General features: G+C 37.1%; 1 protein-coding gene across 8 annotated transcripts in view; it reads left to right on the top strand.

Moving 5' to 3' along the window:
• Positions 1–24,307, top strand: part of PKHD1 (PKHD1 ciliary IPT domain containing fibrocystin/polyductin) — a 490,229-nt gene that overhangs the window by 425,779 nt on the left and 40,143 nt on the right. For 6 of the 8 annotated variants that reach the window (XM_047860172.1, XM_047860173.1, XM_047860170.1 and 3 more), the window contains 4 exons: positions 1,508–2,522; positions 12,864–12,999; positions 13,981–14,068; positions 21,954–22,061. In XM_047860172.1, the coding sequence (XP_047716128.1) occupies positions 1,508–2,522; positions 12,864–12,999; positions 13,981–14,068; positions 21,954–22,061 (1,347 nt within the window). Of the gene's footprint in view, positions 1–1,507; positions 2,523–12,863; positions 13,000–13,980; positions 14,069–21,953; positions 22,062–24,307 lie in introns of those variants that run through there. The other 2 variants (XR_007152423.1, XR_007152424.1) reach the window with 2 other exon arrangements.

Genomic DNA, 24,307 nt, shown 5'->3' with positions numbered 1-24,307 from the left:
CATGGCCTGAGCCAAAATCAAGAGTTGGACTCTTGACTGACTGAGCTACCCAGGCACCCTTCTTTCTTTTTATCTTGATCAGTCTAGCGGGGGGTTGGGGGGGGGTTGTTGGTTAACTAATTTGTTGATGTTTTCCAAGAACCAAATTTTAGCTTTGTTTACTTTCTATGTTTTTGTTTCTTTGTTTCTCTCTTTTCTATTTCACTGACTTCTGTTGTTATACTTATTATTTCCTTTCTCCTCATTACTCTGGATTTGCTTTACTTGTTTGCTAAATTTGTATTTGTAAGGCAGAACATTAATACATTGCTTTTACACAATTCTTTTGTAATATAAGCACTTAATCACACAAATTTTGATATGCTAGAATTTCATTATTATTCAGTTTGAAATATTGACTCATATTTTTTACTACTGTTGCTATTATTGTTGAGGCACAAGTATGCAATGTGGCCTACTCCTAAAGCAACACTTAGGTAATTAAATTTATTAATATCATAGGCAGCTTTGGCACATATCATATGGAAGGTATGATATGGAGGAGGTATCATGCCCAAATGTAGTACACCCTCCATTAATAATTAGATTTTTTTTGTTCCAATCCTTAGGCTAAATTGATGACATTGGACTTGAAGGAAAATTAAAATATCTTGAAAATAACAGAACATAATTTTGTGAATATTGCTTTTAAATTGAAGGAATTCTGTTTGTTAGAAGTTAAACTATCCCTGTAGATTCAGAATAAGAATTACTCATGGTTCAGAGACAAGTGGATTAGGAATGGTAGGAATATGGGGTGACTGGCTGGCTCAGTCAGTAGAGCATACAACTCTTAATCTTGGGGTTGTGAGTTCGAGTCCCATGTTAGGCATGGAGTCTACTTTAAAAAAATGAAAGGAATTATGGGAATAATGGACAACGCTGTTTGTCTAAATGTCTTGATTAGCCCCAATAATCCTCAACTTGGGCTCTATTTAATGTCAGGACTCCCCAAATTGCTACTTTCTTCTTTTCCTTTTGTATTGTTTTTACTCTTCATGTTTGGAAAAAAAGAGAATGAGTAAATTATATAGTCTGAAATCCAAACTCTTTCACAATCTGGACTCAGTATATCTCTTCAATTTTAATATATCTCTATAAAATCTCTTTTCCAGCCCCCTCAATCTACCTCTTTTTTCATTGACTCAAATATTACTATGCCCATCTCCCCTATCCTTTTCCCACTATGGAGGCCTTAGTGATTATTCCTTTTCCTTAATAATTTTACTTATTCAATTCTTTTTTCACCTAGCTATTATGTCCATTATTACCTTTAAATAATACAGGTGATGTAACATATTTTACCCTTTCATATTTTACCCAGACTGCTTTGCATAGTCAGTATCTAACACACTTAAAAGTTCAATAAATGTTTCATGAGGTTACAGATGATAATAAGAGTAATGGATTACAAATTATCTTTGAGACATTGTAGTTTATACATCACTTATTTTCCTTTATTTTATAGGTACATTTAGAGAAGAACAGAAATGCACATACCAACCCTTCATACAAGGCTACATCTGCAAACAAACTGACCAGGTGATCTTAATTCTTGACAATGCTGATGCCACTTGGACAATGCAGAAGTTATATCCAGTTGTATCTGTTACTAATGGTTTTGTTGACACCTTTAGTAGTGTAAATGCCAATACCCCTTGTTCTACTTTAGGGTCTGTATCTAGTTTCTATTCCATTTTACCCATCAGGGAAATCACCAAGGTGTGCTTTGTGGATCAGACTCCCCAAGTTTTGCGTTTTCTTCTGTCGGGGAACAAAAATACCTCCAAGCTTCTCTTAGCTATATTCTACCATGAACTCCAGAGCCCCCGTGTTTTCATAGGGAAAAGTTTCATTCCACCTGTTCTGGTTCAATCAACTTCCTCATTGCTGGATGAGTCTTCTGGTTCCAACTATTTCAGCATCTTGGATAACCTCTTGTATGTTGTCCTACAAGGACAAGAGCCTATTGAAATACGCTCAGGTGTTTCCATTCATTTGGCCTTCACTGTGATATTTCCAGTCCTAGAAAAAGGCTGGGAAATCCTCATCCTTGAAAGACTAACTAACTTCTTGCAAGTTAGCCAAAACCAAATCAGATTTATTCATGAGATGCCTGGCAGTGAAGCAACCTTAAAGGCCATTGCTGACAATAAAGCAAAGAGAAAGCTCAATTGCCCAACTGTGACTTGTGCCAGTCATTACAGAGTTGGTCAACGTAGACCTCTCATGATGCAAACGAGCTCATATAGGATCCCGCCACCAACTACTATGGAAACCATCTCAAAAGTAGTAGTCGTTGAAATTGGTGACCTGGCAACAATAAGGAGCACTGGACTGATTTCATCTTTATCAAGTAAGAAATTACAGAATTTGGCTCACCAGATTATCACTGCTCAACAAACTGGAGTACTAGAGAATGTTCTGAATACAACTATTGGTGCCTTACTGGTAACTCAGTCAAAGGGAATCACTGGCTATGGGTAAGTACTAATTATAAAAACATCTAAACAAGGGCTGATCTCTAGCGCGTGTATTGCAAATGTTAATCTACTTCCACTGAGTCACATAATCTGTTTGTTTCTGAAGATAAGAATAAAAACTCAGAGAGTCATTTATAGACATAAATTCTCAATTAAGACTTTTTTAAATTAAGTCTGTATTCTTATGAGTATTCTATATTTTGGATTGTTGAAGATGTTATATTTCAGTACCTTAAAGTAAAAAGCCTGAAGGAAGAAATTTTTCTAAAACAACTGTTTTCAGTTCATTTGTTCATTCATTTATTGAAAGAATGTACATGTAATGAATTTAAGTAGTAGGCTGGATTCCTGGATGGCTAAGGTGAAACAGATACGATCTTTGCCTTGAGGGACAAAAGCACTACCTATCATAATTCCAAAGAGCTATAAGCTAAAACTTGAATCCTGAGGAGGGTGATGATAATTCTTATAGGGACTGGGAAAAAGACTTCTATTTAGGAAAGTTTTGAAGGATGACTAGGAGTTTACTAGGCTAATTCAGTGACCCTGATTGGGTCTTATTTAACCTAGGATTATAAAGCCATGAAAGGGATGCCTTTGTTAAATTGTATGAGGCAGGAATATCACTGTTGTCAACTATGTTTATGACACAGAGCTGTGTAAGATCTGCAACATCCTTTGTGCTATGTTATACTTACTCTAAATGCTTTTATTTTGGAGTCCTCCACCAGATTTCTATTCAACAGACATTTCAGACATAAATATACCTGAATGTTTTTCTGAGCTTAGTAAATGAAGAAGCATGGGAAGTGCACAATAAGGGAAAACAAGTGTAAATTACTCTCAATGTTATAGGTTCTGTTAGTTAAAGGATAAAGTGACCAGCCCAAGTGCATCTAAGATATCTGTCACAGGGTCAAGGCTTTTAGAGTCCCAAGCTCCAGTTTTTAGCAGATGCAAAAGAACCAAAAATGATACCCTAGACTGAGAGACATGATGAACTTGTTGTAATGCTTAAGAAATATAGATAATACTAACCATCTCACAAATGACTGCTGCTGGTTATAGAGGGTTAGAGGTGAGCAACACAGATATTCCCTATAAGCTTGTCACCATCACTGGAAAAATAAGCTCAAACTCATGCACAAATTCAGTTGATATTAGGTCCCTGAAATAGATAAAATTATTTAGATTCTGATTTTTATTATTCAATGAGATTTTAGAACATTCGTATTCTTTTAGATTACTCTGTTATTACTGCTTTTTCATCTTATTTGTGGTAGTGCTAATAAATAAACAATTGATATTTAAGGGATGTTACTTACTTCCACATATCATCTTCAGTGGATGTGGGATTTGCTATAAAATAAGAACAAAAACAAAAAAGAGACACCATCACATCATTAGGCATATCTAACTAATACATTGATTGCCTTTTTATATACAGAGCAACATATCCAAATGAAAGCTTAGCTAGTGTTTTTGTATCATATTTCACCTGACTTACAGTATAAATGGTTGTTCCTCTTCTGGACAGCACATTAATATATATAGGAGATATGAAAAGAAAACTTGAAGGGATTTATGAATTGTTATAGAATTAAAAGATACTCTTAGTTAAGTGATTGTTCAGAATCTATTAAATCTTGGATATTTTTACCAACCACCAAACCTTCACCATGTTATCAATGTCATTATAACATAATGCATGGTAATCTGAAAAAAAATTGCCAATGCATCTTAGCTTATGTTTAATCATTTTTCCTTTAGCCCAGTTTCATTTAGATCCCACCAAGTTCTAACAAATATATGTAGGTGACTAGAGAGGAAAAAGTCCAGTCCACTGCTTAATTCTATTTAGATTTTACAATTCTTAGCTTTTCTAACAGGTCATCATCCCCAAACAACTGATTTTTGTATTATGTATAAAAAAAGACTCAGTGAATATTGAGCCTTTAACTAGAAGGAGAGGAAAAAGTCAGAGTAGAAGCAATGGAGGTATAGCAGAGGAAGCCCAGCCAAGAAAGTGGAACCAGCATAAGTTCAGGTACACACACATCTATGTGGGGGATATCATTCTGTTATGGAGAAGCAAGACAGCTTCAGAGATCACCTTTATGGCCCACCATCCATCATAGCCATTATGTTTTCACTTTTGACTCCGATATTTCTGATTTAATAAGAAACTGCTGAACATGTATATTATAGCATCAATTTTCTGTTGGGATGTGTTCCATTTCTCCATCTCTCTCTGTCCCTCTGGTATTTTAAGAGAGAGTTTCCAAACATAAGGTAAAAAGCAAATCTTCTGAAGATAAGGAAAAGCTGCTTCTTGAGTATATCTGAATAAATCTCTGCAGAATGAGAAATGCCTTGTCCTAAGGGACTGAATGAAAATTAACAAGATTTCCCCTGGTCCTAAGAATTGCACAATATGCTAAACAACCCTGAAGCCTTGTGGAAGCCTCCGGCCAGCCCTGTTTCTTTCAACTTTGATCAGTGTCAGTTGGGACTTCCATTGAACTCACTGGAGAGCCATTGACAAGCTAATGAACTGACCTTGAGACAGAAGAATCAGTATAGGGACACTTGCCTTTCAGTGAAAAGCACCAAGAATGTTGAGAGGTTCACTCTTGTTAACTTAATGGGTTTGTATGCATTTCAACAAATTGAGACCATGCTGGCATTTAGTTTTCAAGGGGAGTACTACCAGCTTTCAAAAAGCAATCAACTTCTTATGGTGGGAGAGAAATGGAGTGCTTTCTACTTTTTAATTAAATAATATACAGTGAATTGGCCTCTCCTGGTCTTTATCCTCTTCTAGTGGCATCTGGATTTAAATTTTGTCTGCTTGGCTAAGTCAATTTCATGAACCTGTTTTCCATCTTCCAAAACTTCATTGACCTCTGTTGCCAATACTTCTCTCTTGCCTTCTTTGTATTTGTTGGTTTACACCGTTTATGCCCATGTTTTGCACCATTTTTATTTATTTTTGTTAAAGTCAGGCATAGGGCAGGGTAAAGATAAGAGTCAGAAGCTAAAAAATTTTAGCAGTCAAAGGCTTTATTGGGAACTAAGGTCTCTGGCGAGGTTCTGTGACTCAGGGAGAGAGAGAGAGGAGTCAGGGAAGTCGCGCCCAGGTGTGGTGGGGTGGGGTTTTTAAGCTGCAGCATTTGGGGGGGGGGTGCTTTTTTCACGCCAGGTCGCGAGTGCTGCTTGGGGCTTTGTTGGGTTGCGCTGGCAAGATGGCCGTCCCCTCCACTGTGGTTCCAGGGACATCCTAAAATTTTTTTTTCTTTTAAGTAATTTCAGTGGAGTGTAGAGGGAGAGGGCACAGAGATAAACATAAGTTCAGTCTAGCTTTTTAAACTGACAGTTCTCTACAGGAGTCTTACTTATATATTTTATCCTTTATCTGGAATCCCAGAAAGACATATTTTATGTTCCTTACCTTTCTTTCAGAAGAAACTTGATTTTTACTCTCTTAATTTTCTCTCCTTTCTCTTCTCTCTCCTTTTCCTCTGCTTCATTACAAAAAAAAAAACAATTAAAAACACCTTTAAATACTATTCTTTGTCATACAGTAAAATTAAACCTATCTGTATCTTTTATGGAAGTTTAATACTGAAATAACAAAGCATTGGTGAAATTTCTAAAATGGCCTTCCAAAGATGCATACTGCCCTTAGCCCAGGAAACTATGAGTATGGTCAGATTGCACTTTATTGAATATACTATGTTATGTGGCATGGTTGACCCTAAGATAGACTATCCAAGATTTTCAAGGTGGGCCCAAATAATAACATGAGCCCTTAAAACAAGAGAGCTTTCTCCTGCATGGCAGAATAGGAAGACAGAGAGATTCAAAGTGTAAGAAGGACCTAAAGTGTCACTGTTTTTAAGTTGGAAGGGATCACATGGGAAAAAAAGCAGGTGGAATGAGTAGAGAATGGACTTTGGCTGGCAGCCAGTGAGGAAACAGGGACCTTCATTCTATAGCCACAGGGAAATAACTTCCAGCAACAATCTGAATGAGTTTAGAAGTGGGTTCTTCCTGAGAGGCTCCAGCAGTAAACCCAGCCAAGCCTGTCTGGAGTCTTGACCCACAACCCAAAGATAATACATTTGTATTATTTTAAGCCATTAAGTTTGTGTTAATTTGTTACACAGCAGTAGAAACCCAATATGTTATCTCCAGTTAAGCTCTCTGTTTATGACATTGCCATGATCCTTGGCTCCTGAAAACAGTTCTAGTGAAGGTGAGCAAGACATTAGAGGAGTGTATGTATGTGTGTTTTTGAGCCCATCAACTTAGTACCTTTTTAAGTTCCCTGTGTGTAAGTAGCACTTTCCAGGCAGACATAGAATAGAGAACTAGCTGAGACCATTGGTAAGACTAACAAGTCTATTGTCACTCAGTCTCATTTAGCATCTTCTCTTGTGCAACCACTCCATACCCCCTGGTCACCTGCTGTCTAGGAAACAGCTAGAACAGTATACAGTATAGTTCTTATATACTGTTTCCTAGAAAAGCTACAAGAACTGTTTCCTAGCTGTTCTAGGAAACAGTATACAAGAACAGAATCCTTCTTTCAACAGGGAAGGACGTTCTTCCCAAGACTGGCAGAATGTTCTTCCTGGAAGAGATTTCTGTACTGCCAGCTGCCTGTTTCCTCCTTCGTGACAAAATCACAGATCTGCCATGAAAGAATGTTTCTACGCTATTTCTTCTTTTCACTAGAATACAAATTCTCTGCTTTGTTAGGTGAATGGCAAAATTGTCACAATGGTATTTCATATATGTGGTTTTGTGGGAAAATGAGACGCTCTACATAGGCAAACCTTCCATTTAATTAAAAATTGTTCCTTTGGGGCGCCTGGGTGGCGCAGTCGGTTAAGCGTCCGACTTCAGCCAGGTCACGATCTCGCGGTCCGTGAGTTCGAGCCCCGCATCAGGCTCTGGGCTGATGGCTCGGAGCCTGGAACCTGTTTCCGATTCTGTGTCTCCCTCTCTCTCTGCCCCTCCCCCGTTCATGCTCTGTCTCTCTCTGTCCCAAAAATAAATAAAAACGTTGAAAAAAAATTTAAAAAAAAAAAAAATTGTTCCTTTTGTCACTACATTCTTAAAAAACCTTCATCTCTTAAAGTAAAAACAAACAAAACAACAACAACAACATATTATCCAGCCTTATTAAATGGGAAATAATGTGGACCATTCACAGTTTTTATTGATGTTTCATGGTCATCGTTAAAACTATCATTTATTTCATAGCCCTGTTTCTTCAGTGATACCTTTCAGTACCATTGTTCTTATATTAAATGGCCCCAGACTGCTAAATCCTTGACTCCACTTCTGCAGGTTATATTTTTCTACAATTTTTCTTATAAATAGGATGTTAATTGTAATCCAGTGCTGCTGGATTACAATTAACCCATCACATCCACATGTAGTTTGAATCCCAAAACTAAACCATGCTACCTTAAAATCAAGTAACTAAGATTTCTGTGTACAGATGGCAAAGTTGGAGGTAAATATAATAAGGACTCATAAAAGCCTGCATTTCAATGTGTTTTATTTTCCAGACATTCATTGAACAGCTATTATGTCCAAAATATTATATGGCTCAAGTGAAAATGTAGAGATTTAAAATCCATGGGTAGGCAAAACAAACATTTGCAGAACTATTTAATAAGAATATGTTATCTGAAATCTCATTCTATATATAATTACAAAGAAATTGATTCAATATGAACCTTCTTCACCATTAATCTAGCTTTCCATAAAATTAACTTCAGTTATATTAACTTTAGTATATTTTTATCTGTATAACAGTTATTAGATGGTCAACACTTGAACTTACTAGTATGTTCCCAAGAGTGCCTATGAATAGTAAGTGATCATCAAATATTTGCTTCAAATAGTGAAATGTAACCTGTTTGGCTTTTCTGCTATCCTAATACTCCTGTGTAACCAATATCCCATATTAAATCTCATCCATTATATAGATCTTGGATCTTGCTTTCCTGATCAGACTAAGGCTACAGTACCCTAAGGCAAACAGGACATTTTGAATAGTTTGTGTGTGATCTTGATAAGTGCATTCAGAGTTTTCATTATCCCAGATAAGATAGTCATGATAAATTTATTATAAAATAGTATTTAAAAATTTTCATCTAAGATACTTAGGTTTTAACCATTCAATTGACCATGTTGGAAGATGTGCCATGTTTATTCTGTGTCTTTATTTACTCCTGGCACATTGCCACCTGTACCTAGGGCTGTTCAAATCTCAATTTGAAATGAGTAATTTCAAAGAACAACAAGTATAAGAGCATAGCAGTAAGCACACCAATTGAGGGATGTACCAGAACTTGAAATTAGCCAGGCCAAGATAGGTAGTAGCTTTTCAGAGGCACGTAATGACCTAAGAGCAGAGGAAGTACATAGTGGGTACTGATTTGTCACAGTGTTAGTACAGTAACATGTATTGGGTGTTTGCAATATATAAGGTTTGGAACCACCATGTTACAGTGCCAGAAGGAAACTGTCAGATCATAAGACATTTCTTCCCTCTTCTCTCCCTAGTACTTGACAGCAGCTAAAGGCATCTGGCTAATCTTAATAGGGAGCATAAGGACTATGAAATATAAGGAAAATGGTATGTGTGTCCTCTGAGAGATAGCCAGGAAAGTCATTCTTGCCTTACAAACTATATGGTGGAGGAGGGGGTGACTATGTTTCTCAGGGGCAGAGGCCATGGTGTTTTATTTATCTTTGCACATCTCACGGTGCCTAGAACAATGTTTGTACATAATAGAAGGGTTAAAATGTTTGTTAAACTGAGTCGATTAGAGAGCTTACTTTCTTCTGCTGCAGTGTGGAATCTTGAAAACTTTGGAATTCAAGCCCCCTCAGGACACATAGAGATTCTTCCCTGTCTAGCCTATTTAAAACAGGAATGAATGAAAATGCAGGACATCTGAAACATTTGATCAAAACATGGGGCACTATTATACCAACCTGACTTAGTAACTTTGAGAAGGTGAAGTCTGAAGAAAGAATGAGGTACTATCTCTAAGGCCCCTACCCTCAGCCCATCCCCACAGGTCTTGCCCAGAGCCAGCTTTCAGTAGGATTTGTTTGTTTGCTTGGTAGGTTTGCCATACAAATAGAAACAATCCCCTCCTCTACAGAGGAAGCATTTCGGGTCTGGCAGATTGAAAAGCAAGAGTTAGAGTAAATAGTGGTGATCTCAGAACTGGGAAACGTCTGTATTCTCTTGATCTTTACTTATTTTTTAGCTGGTACTTAAGCACTGAAGGGAAAAAAAATTCTTTCACATACCTGACTTGGTATTGGAAGCTGTTAAATAGCAGTTACAACTGGGAGGGTTGGAGGGAACTCTCCTCCCCCATTTTTTAAAGTTTGGCTGTAGGTCCTTCTGCCTGCAGGCTACAGTCACATTAGCAGTTGGAAATTGGATAACGACAGCACCATGACAAATCCAGGTTGCTTGCAATAAGTTGCTAATCCCTTTGCTTTAATATCGGAGCAGCGTATAATGATGTTTGGACATCACTCCAGTTTACTGACGACCCCACTGGGGCCAGCAATAGAACCTTACAACTGTCTAACAAGGCGTCAGGTGACTCCCGTCGTCACAGCAACGGACACTGGAATCTAATCTTCCCTCCATCCCTTCTAGCACCCAATAACGCCTAGATTATATAAGTGGCCCATCATTGCTTGGTAACTTGAATCAATTAACGTTAATTCGCACAATGCTATGATGTATTGTGATCACTTTCATTTCAGGGAAGGGGGAGAAATTGCTATAAGTCACCTAAAATGAGGTTGTCTGTGGTGCTGAGGTATTAATTGGGTGTCCATATTAAATGCAAAAGGAGCCCCATCGTGAAAGGAAAGTGGATGAGTGACTCTCTTGGCTGCTATTGACCTATCAGAAGAAGACAGTGCCCTTTTCCTTTGCTTTTATCTATTACAGTTTTCCCTATTGCGTGTCAAGTTGATGTATTATAAAAAATTCATTTGGTGACCTTTCACCCCCTTAGCAGATTAAACAATTTCACTTCGATGGCATCATTAACAGGACCCTGCATTTAATGATGATTTCTCTAAAAGGCCACGGAGATTCGATTTTAAGCTAACAGATTTATTGCACTATTATAACATATCGTAAAAAACTGTACCACCTACGGTCAGGTTTTAGGATAGAAACTGCTTAAGAGTTTATGTGGAGCTTAAAGTGGTATTACCTTGGGATATGCTGTAGCAGCAAGTCTCTGACCTCCAGTAAGATGCTGTTTACATTTAATAAGAGATGTTTGCTCACAATAAACTTTAAAGTGTGTCAGGGATAGGCCTTTCAGCGGGTGCTGAGACCGGTGGCTCCCATCTCTTCGTTTCCAGACATTACTGTACATGTGTCAGGATCTTTGGTGGGGTCTTCCAGCTTCTTTAACCGCATTGCTAGCCTGCACCCTATCCCACATGAGAAAGCATTTAAGAAATGGGTTAGGGGAGAGATAGGATCTTGTAACAATGTTAGAATTTTCCAATAACCTGGGCCCCATGGAAGGTTAGAATTAATAGCATGGATTTTAAAAATCCAATTTAAATTGTTCCCCTTAAAAAAAAAAAAAAAAGGATCCTTACCCACTCAGGCTAAGCAAAGTAATAAATGAGATTAGGCTGGTGTATGTTAAATTCCCAGTGAGTGATTCTAGCACAGAGGTCAGGGCCTTAACTGGTAGATGACCAAAGGGGACTCTTAGAACCACATGTTCCCACTCTGTCCCCATTTCCCAGGAATCTTGGGGGAAAGAGAAAGTGCTTCCTACAGAACCTTCATGGTTCCTGATCCACTCTATTTGCTCTTTCACTCTTTCCTCTTTTTGGGACTAATTGTCCCAAAAAGGGGCATACACCTGACATACACCTTCCATGTTAAATAAATATTTTATTTTTTCTCTTTAGATAAGAGGGAAAAAAGGGTTAGGGAATAAAGTAGTTGACTTACAAGCATTCGGGGCAGGGTAGGCTACTCTTTTTTTTTTTTCTTTTCTTTTTTTTAATCAAAGCCTTATTATACCTGACCTAGGCTATTTTGAGAACAAGTCAACAATGGATGCTCTATACTAGGGTGATATATGTGCTACATGATGTCTATATATCTCCATTCAATTGCTAGAAATCTATTGCATGACTGTGATACATAATATACAATAGACAATAAGATAATAGATATATAATGTATAATGTTCTTTTAATGAAGCTATCTTGGTCATCAGAAACACCAAAGCTTTGGTAAAAAGCTGTTTTGAGGTATCATGAATTACATAAGCATTTTGTTATATATATATATACATATATATATATGTATATATATATATATTGCATTTTATTGCTAAGTCACATCAGTTATTAATGTACTTGAAAGGTAAAAAATGATACAGCTCATTGGTTAACTGCTCTAGACCCTGATCATACACTTAACCATTTGTGAGACCTCTGGCAAGGCATTTAAGCCTTTGTGGGCCTCAGTCTCTTCATGTTTAAGTAGAAATACCTACATCACAGTGTTATTTTGAAGATGCAACGCGTTTATATGTGGAAAGCTTAGAATAGCACCTGGTACACCATACGTGCTTGGCATATATTAATTTTCAGTTATTATTCTCCCTGAGGGCTTCATTCAATTAAAATACATTAATCAATTAATTCCACAGTTATTGAGCCTATTTCGTGCAAGCACACTGTGGAGAATGTAAATACGACAGGGTTGTTGTTAGGATTAAATGAACTATTCCAAGTAACACAGCGCCGTTGCTGGAGCTTGCTGTCAGGCACCTCTGCCAACTTGTTCCAATGACGTCATCTCGGTGTCATAGAATCAGCCATGGTAGAAGTATTTATACCATCAAAATTGGAAAACACTACAAATCAGAGCCTTTGTGGGGAGACCTGGTTTTTGAGCAGAGTAGTGAACATATCTGCACCTTCTAAATATTTTAGTCTGATAAGGCATTCTTGGGACTGATATTAATGAATGGTGACAAAATCTAAGTTCATAATTTGTGCTTCTCCCCACACCTCCCACACGCCCAGTCCATCCATTGCCCATGCTAAAAGCAAGCATAAACAATAAATATATAATTATTTTTTGATTTTAAGATCATGTTTCTATAGAGTGCATTACAAAGTTTCTAGAAGCAAAAGCAACTGCAAATATTTTCACTGGCAATAATGCATTATAGAAATAGTTATTGCCATGATATCCGTAACCTTATGGATTATTCTATTTTTGTCTATGCATGCCAGAAATACAAGCAGTTTTAAAACTAGGAATCTGATATACATTCGGCCCCATGCTCTCTCGGTTCTGGTCCAGCCTTCGGATGGAGAAGTGGGAAAGGAACTTAGGGTACAACCACAGCTTGTTTTTCTGGATAAGCAGGTAACTGGTTCATGGGTAACAACCTCTCTTTAGGGCTGGGAGCATGTCATATCTGGCACATGTTTTAGATTTCACCACCATGTCACAGATTGACAGAGTGCCCCATGCGGTGTTTGCTGCACTGAGAACCTCTAATAATACTTTTGCCCTTTTGCCATCTTCCTTCCATCTCACACTTGGTTTCCTTCTACTTTCTCTGAGTGCCCAGAATGTGATCAAGAGTAAAAATCAAATCCTGATACTTTTCCTCCCCAGCCAAATTCTTGAAGCAGGTCTCTCATATCTTTTGGAGATCTAGCCTTCTCAAAGAAGTCATTTCATATGCTAATGAAGGAATTTATGCTACCACATCTGCATTATAGCTTTTTGCTATTTTAAATGATTTCTTTTATATGTGGTTAAGTAAATCATCAACAAAGGCGTCTGTGCTTAATTCTAATTTTAGTGTCCATGCCCTCTGATTCTAGTTTTTTTAATATTTATTTAGGTCATGGGAGTGGGGGAGAAGTAAAATGAGATAGTTGAATCAGCTTTCTATTCTTTATTGTAAAAATGTACCCCTGCCCTGTTGGCACAGGGAGGAAGACTGTGAGATTTAGGTCCACACTTGGAAACCTGTCCTTTTTGAAGTAATCTGACACTCGGCCAGTGTGGTCCTGCTCTCTTCTCTCAATCAAACCTTCCTTGTGAACCTTCAACACATAATGCCACTCTCTTCTGTAAACTTAGCTTTCCTTTCTCCTCTTCACTGATCTGCCCAAACTTCTCCTTTGATAATCTCCATTCTCTTTTCTTGATAAGCTAATTTTGATACATTCTTAACATAAGACAGAAAATATTTATCATTTTCCTTCCTTTGCATGTCTCTGTTGAATATGTGTTTCATAAAAGATTCTGTCTGATTTTTTTTTATGTTTTAGATAACTTCCCCAAGTTCTCTTCTCAATCTACTTCTCCCCACCTTATTTTTTTTATTTCCAGAATCAGAGAATAGAGTCCTTGGGGCCTCCCTCAGAGCCTTGGGCCATTTCTGTTTCCCTGGAAGGGACATCAGATTCAGTGCTGAAAGGTAGGTACCTGTGACATTCAGAGATGTTAGTACTGCATCTGCAAGAAAATGTTTGCAACCACTAGAATTCATAGCAAGGTGAGTAATGGTCAGTACCTTGGGTAATTTGGAAGAGATCTCCTTTTCCTCAGTCTAGAGTGCCGTATCTGTAAAAAGGAAGAATTGGCTGGGATTAAATACTTAAGGAACTACCTCCTCTTCTGATGAAGGGACATTTTCGTAATATCTGTATCCTCAAAATGCTGTAAGAAAAAGGGTATGTCCCTCAGGACAAATGGTTCTGGTACTACAGTACCATGGACTGGCCCAGGGAGCAAGTCATAGGTATGATGTGGTTTCTGTGGAGAAACAGAAACACTCTCAATGTTATGAAGCATAAATGCAATGGCAAATGCAAACACCTGGCCCAGAGCAGCCCCTTACAGTTTATTTTCCCCTCTCTACCATTCTTTGTCCTCTGTTGCCTTCCTGTTCACTCCTAGTACTGGTAGGTACTGGTAGCTTCATTTACTTTTCCTGGGGCTTGTGCATATAAAAATAAAAAATAAAATAAAATAAATAAAAGTAAAAATAACACCATTCTATTCTTTGTTTCTCTGAGTTTGATTAAATACTTCATATAAATGGAATCCTTCATATAAATGGAATTGTCCTTCTGTGACTAGCATATTTCATTTAGCATCATGTCCTCAAGGATAATCATATTGTCACATATTTCCAGATTTCTTTTTTTAAGGCTGAATGGTTTGCTATTGTATGCATATGTTGCATTTTTAAAATCCATTCATCTGTTGATGAATATTTAGATCGTTTTCTTATCTTGGCTAGTATGAATAGCAGTGTGATGACCATGGAGGTTTGGATATCTCTTTGAGATATGATTTCAATCCTTCTGGACAAATACCCAGAAGGACTTGCTGGATCATGTGGTAATTCTATTTTTATTTTTGTGAGGAACCTCCATACTGTTTTCCACATTGGCTGCACCATTTTGCATTCCCATAAACAATGTACAAGACTTATCGCTTCTCTACATCCTCACCGACACTTGCTGTCTTTCTTTCTTTCTTTTTTTTTTTAAATAATAGCCATCCTAATAGGTGTGAGATTATATCTCATTGTAGTTTTGGTCTGCATTTCCCTGATGATTACGGATGTTGAGCATCTTTTCATATACTGTACCTGTTGGCCATTTGTAGGTCTTCTTTGGAGAAATGTGTGTTTGAGTCTTTAGCCTATTTTTAAAAATCAGGTTATGAGTTTTTGTGCTATTGAGATGCAAGAGTTTCTTATATATTTTAAAAATTAACACCTTATGAGACATATATCTTATGAATATTTCCTCCCATTCTGTAGGTTGCCTTTTTACTCTGTTGATTGCTGTGCAGAAGCTTTTGAGTTTGACAAGTAATCCTACTTCTCTAACTTTACTTAACATGTCCATACTACCCAAAGTGATCTACAGATCCAGTGCAATCTCTACCAAAATACCAGTAGCATTTCTTACAGAAATATCAAAAGCAATTCTAAAATTTATATGGAACCACAAAAGATCCTGAATAGCCAAAGCACCCTTGAAAAAGAAGAATAAAACTGAAAGTGTTACACTTTGTGGTTTCAGAGTATATCACAAAACTATGGTAATTACAACAGTTGAGTACTGGCCTAAAGATAGACGTATAGATCAATGGGACAGAATGAAGACCCTAGAAATAAATTCACACCAAAAACATATGGCCAACTGATATTCAACAAGGGTGGCAAGAATACTTAATGAGGAAAGGACATACTTTTCAATAAACAGTGCTGGGGAACTGATATCCACATGGAAAAGAGTGAATTTGGAGCTTTATTTTATACCATACAGAAAAAGCAACTCAAAAATGGAGCAAAGCCCTAAACATAAGACCTGACAACTCCTAGAAGAAAATACATAGAGAAATCTTCTTGACATTGGTCTTGGCAATGATTTCATAGATATGACATTAAAAGCACAGGCAACAACTAGCAGCAAAATTAGAGGGTTGATAACTCTTTTAAAAAATCAGCTTATCAGATTCCTTATATACTTCATGAATTGGTTAGGACATTTCTATTGTTTTTGGGTTGCCTTTAATGCTTTTTACAAACTTGTAAATGACTTATTCACCAGTTCAAAATATCAGCTTATCTATAAAATTGCTGCCTTCCAAGAATAAGCCATGACTTTATGATTATTTCTTGCTCTAACCTGGCTAATGAGCCTAAGCTCTTTCACATGGATTCTGTAAAAAAAAAAAATTAATAAAATACTAAAATGTATGGGGAAAAGTCCATCATAGAAATACTAAATCTTGCCTCTCCTGCTAATTACATTTATTTTTTGGCCTAAACTGTTACTATCATCTGGTATGGAACACCTGCTTCCCCTTTCATTCTTACTTGTCCTTAAAAAAGGAAACGTATGGGGTGCCTGGGTGGCTCAGTTGGTGAAGTGTCCGACTTCAGCTCAGGTCATGATCTCACAATCTGTTGAGTTCGAGCCCCGTGTCAGGCTCTGTGTTGACAGCTCAGAGCCTGGAGCCTGCTTCAGATTTTGTGTCTCCCTCTCTCTCTGCCCCTCCCCTGCTCATGCTCTGTCTCTCTCTGTCTCAAAAATAATAAAAAAAAATTTTTAAAAAAAGGAAACCTATAAAATAATAAAGTTTCCAACTTAATGACCTATCATTCAACATAATTTTTCATGAATTAATCCCAGATATTTTTTACATCACTGTTTTTTTTTAGCTTATACTTTTGTTTTCCTGCAAAGTTACACAGTAATTCCAGAAAATAGAACTAGTCCCTTCTGAAAATTTTCTTAAAGGAGGTAATTGACAGTTCATGAGTAGATATTCCATAGCTACAAAACTCTTACTGTTTCAGGCTTGTCTCATTCCGTTCTTCTCTTATTAGAGCTATAAATTTGCCTGCTATATCTTTTCAAGTTGGCTTTCAACTATTCTGGCCTAAGAATTCCCTACTTTATCTACTTATTAAGAAACTAAATCTTTTCAGCCTGTGCTGTGTAATTTTCTCAAATTTCCATAGTCTTGTTACTCTCCTGAGCACCCTATCCACTTTTTCTTTGTACAGTCTAATTTTATTTTATTTAAAAAACCTATTTTTTATTATTTTTTAAATGTTTATTTATTTTTGAGAGAGCATGCACAAGCAGGGAAGGAGCAGAGAGAGACACACACAGAATCTGTCTAGCAGGCTCCAGGCTCCAAGCTCCAAGCTATCAGCCCAGAGCCAATGCAGGGCTCGAACCCACAAACCATAAGATCATGACTTGAGCCAAAGTCAGATGCTTAACCAACTAAGCCACCCAGGCACCCCTGAACAATGCAATTTTATTTTATTTAGAAAAAAATATTTTAATGTTTTTATTTATCTTTGAAACAGAGAGAGACAGAGCATGAGCAGGGGAGGGGCAGAGAGAGAGGGAGACACAGAATCTGAAGCAGGCTCCAGGCCCTGAGCTGGCAGCACAGAGCCTGACGCGGGGCTCCAACTCACGGACCGTGAGATCATGACCTGAGCTGAAGTCACACGATTAACCGACTGAGCCACTTAGGCGCCCCATGAACAATGCAGTTTAAAGGCCCAGGCAATGCTGCTTATTTTGTGAGACTCATCTCATAGACTCTATATTTTCTATTCTTCCACTTACAGCAATGCATAGTTTACTCACTTTTGGTGAAAGTAACACCCATATTGTTGACTCATATTTTTGCTCTTCTTGGTTATTTCTTTACTAACACAGTTAACTCTGAAACTCCTTAGGTTTAAAATCACAGGAAAAAGGACATCTCAAAATGTTCTCTGCACAAATTTGCAAAGTCAAGCCACATCATTAAGAAAGTAAGATAATTAAGCAAAGCTATCCAAGGTTGGCCAATGTGAAAATTAAACATTCAAAATTGCATTATGAGGTAGTTTTATTTTTTAATTTTTATTTATTATTTTATGTTTATTTTTGAGAGAGAGAGAGAGAGACAGGGTGTGAGTGTGGGAGGAGCAGAGAGAGTGGGAGACACAGAATCTGAAGCAGGCTTCAGGCTCTGAGCTGTCAGCACAGAGCCTGATGCGTGAACTCATGAATGTTGAGATCATGACCTGAGCTGAAGTTGGACGCTTAACTGACTGAACCACCCAGGCGCCCCATTAGGTAGTTTTAAACTACCTGTTTTGGTGATGTCATTCGGTCCATTCTTCAATGCCTTTTAGCTGTTGCTGGCATTTTGGTGTGAAATTCATAAGATATAACAGTAATTCACTTACCTTCTGATCTTAAGACAACAGTGTCAAAAAAATCAATTTTTAGCTTTTTTCATGTTCTAATGTGTACATCAATTACCCTCACCTGGATACTGAAGCTCATCTACCCCTATTCTCTACTCCATATATTGCCCATATTCCATATCTTATCCACACTCCAAACCTTACACACACTCCATACCTGTCTTTGTCCTTTCAGGCTGCTATAACAGAACACCATGGACAAGGTGGCTTATAAACAAAGAAATTTATTTCTCATAGTTCTGAAGCTGGGAAGTCCAAGATCAAGGTGCTGGCAAATTTGGTGTCTGGTAAAGGCCTGCTTCCTGATTCATAGATGGCCATCTTCTCACTCTGTCCTCACATAGCAATAGGGGCAAAAGAACTTTCTGGATTTTTTTTTATGAAGGCTCTAATAATAATCACTCCCCAAAGGCCCCACCTCTTAATACCAACACACTGGAGATTAAGTTTCTACATTTGAATTTTGGAGGCACAAAAATTTTCAGTCCATAGCAATACCATATGTATACTCTATAACTTACCCATATCCAGTACCTTATTTATATTCCATGCCTTACCCATACTACATATCCTTAGTCATAGTTTGTATCTTGCCCATATTCCTTTTTAATATTGTGGTAAAATATATACAACATAAACTTGTTGTCATAACCATTTTTATATGTACAGCTCAGTTACCTATATTCCTTACCTTACTCATATTTCATACCTTTACTCATCCTTTGTAGTTTACTCATATTCTGTACTTCACTCATACTCCATAACTCACCATTCTTCATATATTACCTATACCCACCACCTTACTCATACTCCCCTTTACCCATCCTCCATACCTTATTCTATACCATACCTTATTCATACCCCATGCTTTATTTTGCCCCACTCCTGACACCCTCCCCTAATCCTTTATTAGTTTTCTTTCAGTTATCCCAAAGATATCCTCAATGAATAACTTAGAATCGTATTATGACCACGCAAAATGAATGAAATTGCTATTTTATTCAGTTAACAATGTCATGCTCAAGGTAGCTGAGTCACCCGGATTAGTATTGTCATCATTGTCCTCCTTGGAAGATCCACTGAAGAAGTATGAGGAATGAGCTGAAGTTGTTTCTATGCACACGTTTTTGTGTATGTCATGATGTACGGAAAAAATCTTGTGAAGTTTGGTGGTTTTAGAATGCCCACATCACCAAAACACCCTTTTTCATATGAGTGAAAGTATTTCTTGAAGCCATAATGAAATACTTCTCTTTAACTTCAGAAAGAGTGGAACCAAAATCATTTGGGATGGATTACCTGACTTATTCTAAGTATTTCCTGGAGAAACACAAAATAATAACAACAGAACCAGACCTATATGTCCAGTCTAAATCTTTTATTCTATAATTTAACTTTATGTTCTTTTGTCTCAGTGCGTCCTCCTCTATAAAAAGAAGGTTGTAATCTATTAAAAAAAAGGGAATTTATATACTTGAGATAATTATTTATGGGTCCTATAAACCTTTCATATTTAATTATAGATCCTAGTTGTAGAAAAAATATGTTCTTAATATTTTTACAAAAAAATAAAGTCTCAACATTAATGATGTAACAGTTTGCTAGTGTTATCAGGGTGAGAGGGATAGACATGGGGGAGAATTGGGGCTGAAAGGGATTTTGTAAACCATATGCCCTGCAGAAACATATTCAGGTAACACTCCCTGGTAAGTCATGTAGTGAATTTCAATCTTGCTTCAAGCCTAGCACCCTATCTCATCCTAAGTTCCCTCAGCCAGTACATTGCTTATACCAGCTTGATCAGGGAGCCTGTCGATGGCATTTGTATATTTCACAATTACCATTCCAGTGATATGATGAACCCTGGAGTAATGTACTGTACTTGGCAGCAACTGCCTCAGCTTTTGGGCACATATGCTTCAAATCTGAGAATATCATAGATATATATGGGAATCTTTGTAGAGATCTCTGAGGCAAGCTGGTATTTAACACAAAAGCAAACCCATTTGGAGCTAAAACACTTACCATTAGGCAGTTTGGCGGCTGTTCTACGAGGCAGACTCACTGTGCTCGACGGACACATTTCGATTAAATGCTGCTTTGTATTCCTCCAAAGATGGGAACAATAAGGACGTTTGTCAAAGGAAAAACTGCAGCAAACGATTTCATGTTGAACATCTGTACTCTGCAGTTCATTGTTTGCAAGAGTTTATTGACCATAATTTTGATGCATATAGGTTTTAAAGAGTATAAACTGCATTTATCTTGGGCGCCTATCATTTATTTGAGGCTTGGCTTATTTATTTCCATTTTTTCTGGGCATTTTATTTATTTTGGGATGCTGAAGAGATGAAGGAAAAGATGTTTTTGAAAAAAGAAGTTTTAGTTAGCTCTGCAAAATTGATGAGGAAAGACAATGTTTCCACAAAAAGAATTAAGCAATTGAATTGAAAAATGTAACACTAAGCATATTATATCTTTATGATACCTTTCAGCCTTAAAGATCTCAAACCAATTTATAAACTTTAAGACCACTCTGCTAACTCATTGTCCGTCATATCAATCATAGTGACATTTCCAGAGTGAACTGTAGCAGCTGTTAATTAGCAAAGTAATTTGAGGGTGGTGGAGTCAGAAGACTAATTAATGGCACTGTGAATGTGATCCTGAGTTAAGTTGCCTTCTTTCACTTTATAAATGGATGGCCTATTGTCAGAAGATGTAAACTTTCTTTTTTTGCATTTTATTCATGGAAACCATAGCCCAGACGATCCAAGTTGTTAAATCAGGACAGCCTTTATTAGTCATGATTTGATGCATTTCTGTGGTTCTACTCTATTGACCTAACTCTGCCATCACATAAACTACAGATCCCTTGAATAGAAGAGAGGCAGAGCCTACAAACTGACACCTGGATGATAATAGACTTTCTTTCTTGACAGACATTCATTGGTATAATAGTTAATGTATAGTAGTGGTTAAGAATGCAAACCCTAAAATCAGGCAGATTTGGGACTATAACCCCAGTTCCAAGTAATGTTACCTTTTATAAGATTATCTATTTCCTAGATAATAATAGCATATTTTATAGGGTTGTTAGCAGTTTATTTAAAATGATGTATATAAAGCACAGTCTGGCATAGTAAACTTTAAATTACTGTTATTACTCTATCTTGAATTATTAGGTTCTTTTTTTTTAATGTTTATTTTTGAGACAGAGAGACAGAGAGCATGAATAGGGGACAGGCAGAGAGAGAAGGAGACCCAGAATCAGAAGCAGGCTCCAGGCTCTGAGCTGTCAGCACAGAGCCCGACGTGGGGCTCAAACTCACAGACTGTGAAATGACCTGAGCCTAAGTCACACATTCAACCGACTGAGCCACCCAGGTGCCCCATGGATTATTTGGTTCGAAGACTTATCTAAGAAAAGCCTGATGGATTTATCTCTTTAATTAAATCTTTTTTTCTCCATTATTGTCCAATTGCCTCTATAGAGAAGACTTGAAGAAATTGCTCTTGATAAGTAACTAACATTTACTTTTTGTTCCTGTGTTTGTAGGGTGTACTCAGGCAGAAAGTCAAGATGGTTATGTGAGCTTCTCCAACTTGGCAGTTTTGATCTCTGGGTCAAATTGGCACTTTATTTTTACTGTCACTTCCCCTCCAGGTAATATCAGCACAGTGTGTTTTTACTATCTGTTTCTTTTTTAAAAAATAGCCCCTTCTCCTTTATAATGGGAATAGCTCCTATCATGAATAAGAAGTCATCATAGTTTAGAGAAAAAAAAATCACTTGGTTATATCATTAAGGTGTGAGAAGCAAGAACACATGTAGAAATTAAGCCTCAGGAGAATTCTGTTGAAGAAGAATCCAAATATACATTTTCTTCTAGTTGTGAAAATTCACTTTGAATGGGTGGGCTTTTTGTATTATTATTTCTATGACATGTGATGGCATGTAGCTGGGTATTAATTAGAAAATTTTAATTGATAAGAAAGAGAGTCATGGGATATTAAGTATGATGCAATCTTATCTTTTAGTTCTGCCCTCCTCATCCACTGCATCCCCCCAATTCCATTAATGACAACCATACCTATTTAAAATCCTGGTACTTTTGTAAAACCTTTTTTAAGTTTATTTTTTGAGAGAGAGAGAGAGAGAGAGAGAGAGTGAGTGAGCAGGGGAGGGCCAGAGAGAGAAGGAGAGAGAGAGTCTCAAGCAGGCTTTGCACTGTCGTCACAGAGCCTAATGCGGGGCTCAAACTCAACGAACGCTTTGAGATTGTAACCTGAGCCAAAATCAAGAGTAAGATGCTTAATGGACTGAGCCACCCAGGCCCTCCAAAGTATTGGTACTTTAGAAGTACAGGTGTCAGGTGTGTGTAAATTGCTTATATGCTTCTTCTTGACAAAACCTTAAAAAGAAATCTTCTCCCTTCTGAAGTGTTCTTTACAATTTTTGCTTTATTAGAGGATAATACTACTTAGTAAGTTTGAAGTAGGTAACATATTAATTAAACTTCAAATGAGTCTATGCAAAACACTCCTTTGCATTTCCATGAAGGGTAGAGCCAAGTTTCCTCCTACAGAGAATGAGTAGTGAGAATGGATTTCTTTCTTTCTTTCTCTTTTTTTTTTTTTTGAGAGTGTAGATTTTGACATCCTCTTTTTAAAATATGGAGCTCTAACAGAGACAGAATAATCCATTGAAAATAAGATGTAACTCTTCTATTTATTATTGCATGTTTACCAGAAAAAATTTCTTACCTAAGAGAGTATCAAAAAGAATTCTAAAAATGCTAACACTATATTTGAACTAAACAAGTACATATTTATAATCAATTACTAATTTGGGTCTGGAAAATTAGTCTGATACTAAAGCCATGCAATTGGGGGAAGGCTGGGTGGCTCAGTCATAATCTCACAGTTCTTGGGTTCAAGCCCCACATCGGTCGGACTCTGTGCTGACAGCTTAGAGCCTGGAGCCTGCTTCAGATTCTGTGTCTCCCTCTCTCTCTGCCCCTCCCTTGCTCATGCTCACTCGCTTTCTCTCTCTCTCTCTCTCTCTCAAAAATAAAAAAAAATAAAAAAATAAAGCTATGCAACTGTGGAAAGCAGTTAATGCACAGTGCGATAATACATTTGAACAACATTGCTGGATTTAAACCAGTTAGTTAGTGGAGATGGTCAGGAAATCCCATATTTTGATGTGAGATATCCTGAAGACCAACCATGAATGCTTAATTAAGGCCACATATTAGTTCTCCCTCATGAAACTTCGATTAAAACTGTCACAGTATATTTTTCAAAAAGTGAAAATGTGGCTTTTGTGAATCAGCATTTGTCAAGAAGTTCCTTAACTCACTAGTGAGAGTACCAGGAAGATGGCAACCTGGTTTCAAGAGCATTTGAGAATACCATAATAAAAAGCATTAAAAAAAGAACATTTGAGGGATATCGATCACATAGCCAGCCAGCTGAGATAAGTATACCACACTGGATACAGAACAATAAAGCTGTAACCTCTGTGGTTACGTGTCTACAGATATCATTTGCATCTTTACTGGGACAAAAATCATTTACAGCTTACCAATCTTCTACAAGTTAACAAGACTGAGCCTAATTAATATTAAATATTTTTTAAAAAACCCTATGTTCTATAGAATTTGATAAACCTTGAACGGGCCTGTTTGAAAATGCTCTGGTATGACATTGATAAGATCTGTAATCACTTTTTTACCTGAATTCTAAGTCTTAAATAGTTTTTCTGCACAAAGGGAATACCTTCTAAGGTCAAGTATATTATTCTTAATATTAATTTTGCAGGGAAGATATCCTTTAAGTACCTATGAAAGTGTCCTTATAGAAGTACAGTTTTGTGGCAATACATGTTCAGTGTTCTTGACCATGGAA

The sequence above is a fragment of the Prionailurus viverrinus genome, chromosome B2 (assembly GCF_022837055.1).
Source record: "Prionailurus viverrinus isolate Anna chromosome B2, UM_Priviv_1.0, whole genome shotgun sequence".
In the NCBI taxonomy this organism is placed as follows: domain Eukaryota; kingdom Metazoa; phylum Chordata; class Mammalia; order Carnivora; family Felidae; genus Prionailurus; species Prionailurus viverrinus.
This window is presented reverse-complemented; position numbering and strand designations above follow the sequence as displayed.